The sequence below is a fragment of the Vigna radiata genome, unplaced genomic scaffold, assembly GCF_000741045.1.
Source record: "Vigna radiata var. radiata cultivar VC1973A unplaced genomic scaffold, Vradiata_ver6 scaffold_303, whole genome shotgun sequence".
Lineage (NCBI taxonomy): Eukaryota > Viridiplantae > Streptophyta > Magnoliopsida > Fabales > Fabaceae > Vigna > Vigna radiata.
The window spans coordinates 20,566-27,598 of NW_014543817.1; the positions used below are offsets into that span (position 1 = coordinate 20,566).

The 7,033-nt window shown below is 32.9% G+C and overlaps 1 protein-coding gene across 1 annotated transcript; it reads right to left on the reverse strand.

The window, feature by feature from the left end:
* Window positions 1-265: 265 nt before the first annotated feature.
* On the reverse strand, window positions 266-6,179 carry LOC106755006 (probable ubiquitin-conjugating enzyme E2 25). The gene is made up of 8 exons (XM_014637097.2): window positions 6,055-6,179; window positions 5,797-5,901; window positions 3,462-3,590; window positions 2,255-3,367; window positions 2,111-2,177; window positions 1,639-1,778; window positions 1,243-1,554; window positions 266-701 (listed from the first exon to the last, which is right to left on the reverse strand). Exons 2-8 carry the CDS (start codon window positions 5,863-5,865, stop codon window positions 387-389), a joined length of 2,145 nt encoding a protein of 714 aa, XP_014492583.1. The 5' UTR covers window positions 5,866-5,901; window positions 6,055-6,179; the 3' UTR covers window positions 266-386.
* Window positions 6,180-7,033: the final 854 nt, after the last annotated feature.

The following is a 7,033-nucleotide window of genomic DNA, read 5'->3' on the forward strand; positions in this document are numbered from 1 at the left end:
AAGAAATAGATATCCATAAAAGAAAGGTGTTACAAAATATTCAAAAACGAACAAATTTTCTGTTCAAACAACCAGGTTCTATAAAAATAGAGATCTAGTAACAAATTTGTCAACCCTTTTGGTCAATATGAATGAAACAAAACAAAGCATAAAAAGCAAACAATGTTTAGAATTATGATCAGGTTATTATTATGTCATACTAGCAAGGCATTATATTTTTATTTGCAATTATATACAATTCTATGTTCATGAAAACAAGAGCAGATAATAATAGTAAAAGTATTTAACATTAACCAGAAAAGTGTCATTAGGTGAAATATAAGTACTAAGAAGTTTCGGTGTGTGTATCAATGAAGCCTCAAAATTTGGATTATCTAAGAGAATATTCAGTTCAGCTTGCAGCCTCGAGCAGCACCACTCCTGATGGTTTTTTTCTTCACTGCTACTGTTGGTGGTGGTGGAGGTAGGAATTTCTCAATGTCCTTTGCTCCAGTTTGAGCAAACTCTTTGACAAGCATTTTCATATATCCAGCTAAAGAATGCTTGAACTTCTGTGAGCAGCTTCTGTCTCCCGCATCAACGTCCTGAACACCTCCTTTGGCCAAACACCCAACTTGAGCACCTTCCATGTATGCCTTACATGCCATCAGAATATCACTGGCTCTGCTGCAGAAATGCCCCTTAACAAAATCCTCAAAATTCTGAAACCAAATATAATAGCATTGATCATTTAAGTTGTGTCCGAAAACATAGAAAAATAAAAACATGTTTGAGAGAACAATCATCTAAATTGTGTTTGTGTGTGTGTGTCTTGCACTATTCTTCATTCAAATGATTTCCACTTTCCAAAGATGATTATTTTGATAGGACAAAGGATGCATCATGTTTTGGTACAAGGCCTTGTGTGAACAAAGGGTTAAAAAAATACGTCAATTACTGACACAGATGAAAACCCATGCATAATTTTCCTTTTAATACTATTGAAGACACTAAATGAAGCCATTGGCATTTGCTTTGATATGTAATAAATATGCTATGACTAGTCTAAAATTTTACATTTGATTGCTACATGATCTATAACATGGTACAGTTCTTTTTCTCATTTTCTCATTTTCCATTCAAAGGCATTCCTTCATCCCTCCCCCCAAAAATGAAAGGTAAAATGGTCACTACTACAAATGAACATGGCAAAGCAACCTTGCTAGAGATTTAAAAAAATTGAACCATGACTCAAAATCAAACCTTTGGAGGCCTTCGTATCATATACATCATTGTCCTCAATGATAGAATGAATGTGTCCTCGTTATACTGAAAGGACAGCTTTTCACCACTTGCTGAACCACTCATGTGTGCATATCCAGGTTCATTAAAGTAAGGCTTTGTATTCAGAATTAGACCCTGTATGGAGACCAGAACCTGTAGAATAGTTGACGTGCCGGGAAGCCACTTCTCATTTTTGCTGCCGCTCCAGGTGTTCAGCAGACTAAGGCATACTTTGCCACAATGATACAAATTTGGGTTGAGCCGCAGACCTCCAGAGTGGTAATGCACTTTCTGCAATGAAAAATGCCCCTTGTGTCAGACTTTATAAGATAAGAATGAACAATCTGATCAGATACAGTATTCCCAACCACATACCGGTGGTACATTGGGATAGCCACTGGGAAAGAAAACATCAAAAAAGAATAGGCCATCATGATATGGAGTCCCTTCAGCTCCAATAATCACAGCCCTCAGAAGATCCATGTTTGACTCATACACTCTCACAAATATTGAACCTGAAGGGGACAAACGAAAGAGAATAAGTAGTAGTAAGAGATCCAGTATAATACCAGTGGCAGGTAGCACATTATGGTATTCAGATCACTTTACAGTTATTTCTACATTTAACTACCATTTTCAGAACAAGTATCTGGACTTTCTAAGAAAAAAGTTAATAAGCACTATCCTATACGAGTAAATCATAAATTAGCCATGAAAATGCCGAATGAAGTTTACTCAGAAAAGCTCTATGAAAAAAAATAATAATGCTAAAAAATAATTGAAGACTAAATTGGATAAGGAAAAATATTACAGCCATTTTGAAGCAGGAGTACTGAAACAAACTCACCTGGCAAATCCTTCTGTAAAATCTTCCACTCTTCCTGGATTTTTTTAGCCCAATTCTTGTGAGGAGGCTGTTCAAGAAATATGTTCAACATAAACCCAAATAATTAAGAACAAAACTGAAACAAAGAGCACTTCAAAAATTTACCCGTTTCGTTGAAGAACTGCTACGGATGAAGTAATGATCTGAAGTGTCCTCAGCAGTGTCAAATTGTTTAAAACTTCGAAATTTCCTCATAGTTTCATCTCTGGCATCATCCGAAATTGTAACAATAGGGCTATCCACTGCTTTTCCATTAAATCCATCTCCAGCAGAATTGAGAACCGAGTTAACAAAACCATACTCAGTTTGGGTAACAAGAGGATCAGATGGATAGTAAATATTATTAGAAATTTTTTTATTATGAGTAGAAAATGATTTATCATTTTGAGAATTTTTCCACCAAGATTTTCCTGCATTTGTTCCCCAAGTATGCGATGATCCATGGTGTCCAATGAAATTTGAATGGGAGGAAACACTACTGCCATCGGCCATCATTGGAGTTTTAAATTTCCCCCCATTTGATGACTGACCTGCATGTGGCAGCTTATCAGCCACCATAGAGTCAAATAAACTAAGGTATGCCGAAGCAGACTTCTTTTTGCTATGGAAAGACCCTGAAAACCAGTGAGACTTAGATGATTCTAATCCTACTGAAGCATTTGAAGTACGTCCTCTGGGTTTTGAAGTAGCTGATTTCTTCTTAGAAGGGGCAGATTGAGAAAAAATTTTAGAAGACAATTCTATTCCAGAGGAGTAATCAACATCATCCATTTTGATTTGAATGTTAGTACCACCAATTGAAGCTGCTTGAATTTTAGAGTTAGTTGGATCTAATGACATAGAAGGCTGGGAAGAAGGTGTCATGGAACTTAATGCAGCATTTGATTGCACATGATCCCAAGGATAAAACATACTATTTCCAGTCTTAAAACCTACATCATATCCTGGTGGCAACCAAGTAAAAGGTGCTTCAATTCCAGGAGGTATATCCACATGATCAAAATGTTTCTGTAATAAGGTATACTCATCTGCATCCATATAGTCTTCCGCCGACAAAATATCAACATAGTCATCATCATCATATGATAGATCAGAGCCATGACCATCAACATTGATTACATTATTTGACACTGAAGGGAGATTATTAGAAGACGCAATCCCGCCAACTGATCCAAATTTTGCCACATCAGGGACCGAAAAAGGATAATCAGACATACTCTGAAAAGGGTTTCAAGTAAAATGTTAGAGTCGTCTTCAAGTTGTTAAAGATACATCCATCCGATGCAAGAAATAAAATAAATCTTATACAAACCACAACTTGGAGATCACCATGAACAGCATCAATTGTCTTCCCTTTGTTACTACTAACTTTTTCACCAATTATCATTACATCCTCAGAATCATCATCATTGTCAATGTCAATCACATCATGCAAAATAACCTAGAAAGTAAAAGTCAAGTATTATATGTTAGTAAGCAAACATACACTCAAACCTTCATGAAACACAAACAACAATATGAGAGCAGAAAAATATATCAAAGAAAAAAGTGGTGCTTGGGCAATTTTCAAACAGAACATAGCAAAATAATCTTCCTTTTATATTACTCTAAATTATACAAAAGAGTTGCTGCCAATATTCTTCTCTTTGATATTGGACCCTGATTTCTGAAGGTACTGGTATCTTCATAAAAACAGAGATTACACATAAAATCTCCTTAAACAAAATCTCCTCTACGTCCTGAAAACCAATACAAACATTCTTAAACTGAAATCGTAACTTTGTAAACCCACAGAAACCTCCTTTCATTTTTCTTTATTAGCCCAGAAACTTCACTTATCAGTAAAAGGTTTGTGTCTCCAAAATAAAGGGGACATTTACAAAAAATCAAGGCAAAAGAGGGTGTTTTAGTCAAAAACATATTATGGTGGATAAGATACTAAAAGTAAATGCTTAAGTAAAAAAGCCTCAAACAGTAGAGTAAAAGGTAAAATGAACCTATACTATTATAGAAAGGGATTTCTAACTAAGTGTCCATTTACATTTTCCTAAAACCACTTCTACTCATGTTTAATATAACTACAAGAGTACATCCCTTATGGTGTTATGTTTGCCACAGTGACTCAACAGTTACCCACATTCATAAAGAATCACATTACAATTTACAAAAAGATTACAGGCAGACTAATAGAAAAATTAAAGGATCTAAATTCCCAAGAAAAACAGAATAGTGTTATCCAAGTCACGAACTGCTTCCCACAATTTCTTATGTGCAGGGGCTAGGAGGTAGGAACATTTCCTTTACACAGACTTACACATAAATAACAAAAATATAGTAGAACTTGACATCTTAATCCTATCTAATGCTAACAAATAAACAATGGCATTTCACAATCAGAATAATATATATATATATATATATATATATATATATATATATATATATATATATATACACACACACACACACACATATATACATAAATACATACATATATACATTATATATGTGTGTTTTTGTGTATGTATATGCATGTATTACAGGAAAACAGTAAATAAAAATCAAATTCAGCACTCTAGCGATGACATAAACAGCAGAACAGCAGTGATGATCATAAATCCCTATTAGTATGCATAAATAATCTCTACTATCTCAAAGTTCCTAATCAATTATGAAAAGGAGTTACAATTTAGACATAGAAAGAGAAAGATAAATAAATTGATGGACCAACACAAATTTTTGTAGTCTATCTGACCTAGTCAAATGTGAACAAAAATCAGTAAAATCACTTTTAATTTTTTCATGGATTGAGAAAGTATACTGAGAAATTTACTAGACACAGCCCCAATTTGCATTAGCATAAAAATTATCTCTGAAGATCCAAGGAAATAGGGACAACCTTAAATACCAGCCTACTGTCAACAAAGTTATCGTTACCTTATTATTATTAGTCTAAATCATACCAAAAAATTATCATCTGCAAATTACATGCACAAGACCCACATATTGCCATAATAGAACATCCTGAGAAGAAAAAACTGTGTCATTTAGAAGTTCCTCAATCAAATGAACATCTATACTTAAGTACCAGGGAGAAAAAAAGGTTATAATTTGACTGAAGTTACAAAAAGATTTAAGCAGAAATCATTACCAAGATATTACCAAAAGGCTATTTATAGCACAGCCTCTTACTATTCCAAGGAATACAACAAAAGGTCCTAAATTCCAATCCCTTGGAGTAAGGATAACGTGATCATCAAATGAAGACTCAAAAAGCAAAGAAGAAGATAAGAGAAATACACAATCCATAACAGAGGAAAAAATTACAATGTCAGAATGCACACGTCACTACTAAACCCGTCCCCTTCCAATAAATAACAAACGGAACATGCAGCAACAAACACGAAAAGGTTGCCTCAACAACAGCAAAAACAGTTCCTCTATGGAAAAAAAGGGGAAAATCGTGTTCATGAAAACTACACAAAAACAAGAATTAAAAACAAAACAAAAACAACACGATCATGGCAGAAAAGTGAAGACCCAGATAAATATTTTTCAGAAAAATCAAAACTTTGAACAAATTAAAGACCCCCATCAGTTGAAACATCATTGATTAAACTTTGAATCGCGAGACGGCAGCAGCTTGCCTTGTTGTTGAGATAAAAATTCGAAGGGTGATGAATTGGGGGAGGAATCTCGATGACGTCAGGGTCCATAGTGCTACCGTAATGTTAAACTGAATGATCCTTTGCCTGTTTGTTTGAAGGAAGAGAGAAAGAGTGAGTAAGGGAAGAGTGAAGGGCTGTGGATGCAGGTGTTATATACTGTTATGGTGAAGAAACACAGAGAAAGAAAGTGTGTGAAAGTTAAAAATAAAAGAGAATTAGAGAGACAAAGAGACAGACCCTTAGTGTTGTGCGTGGGACATAAGTCAGATGAAACCAAAATTCAAAGGGCTTATTTGGATATTTGGACACACTTACTAAGGATTAATCCTACTCTTTGGATAGAGTCTTTTGGAAGACAAAGTGTTTCCACAGACTCAGTGAGAAAATATGAAATAAGGTTGTTTGCGAAATCATTTATAACTATATAAAATGTGCAATCTAATATTTTCTTTATAGATTAAGAACTATAACAAGTATATTATCTTTCTTCTATAAAAACAAATATATTACTTTTGAAAATAATTTTTCTAAACTGATTCCATTTTCTTAATAAATATCTAATTTATTTTAAACAGAAAGAGTAACTAATTTGAAGATGAATAAGAAATAAAAAATAAGCATTTTTTTTTTGGAAACTGAATAAAAAAAACGTTCAATTTGAGTTTTTTACAAAATGTTAAAAGTATAATTATGGGATAAGATGAATATTTAAATTTAGAAAAGTATTATAGTGCTGTGTGTTTATATTGGTCTTTTTGAAATTATAAAAGTTTTAAAATTACAATTCATTAATTGTCTTAGTTCAAAATTTACAAAAATAATATAATTTAACCTATAATGTTAAAATTTATTTAGAAAACAAAAAAAAATAATTCAAGTTGAAGAATTAAACAAAGTTTGATCAGTTTAAATAAAATTTTAATCCCGAATTTTAAATTTTCATAATTCTGGAAATAGGATGACAACAGTGTACACTTTTGCGCAGAGTTAAATCTAAAAAAATTGTAATTTTACTTTTTAATTTTTCTAGTAAAAAAATACTATTATTTGTGTTTGGCCAATCAAATATATCATTACTTAGAGGTTGTGATAAAAATATGTAAAAAAATATAAAATTACTAAAATGATAATAGTTCAATCTTCATGTATTGTGTGATAAACAAGAGCTATAAATAAACTTTTGAATTGAAGAAACCATGATAAAACTAAATTATTG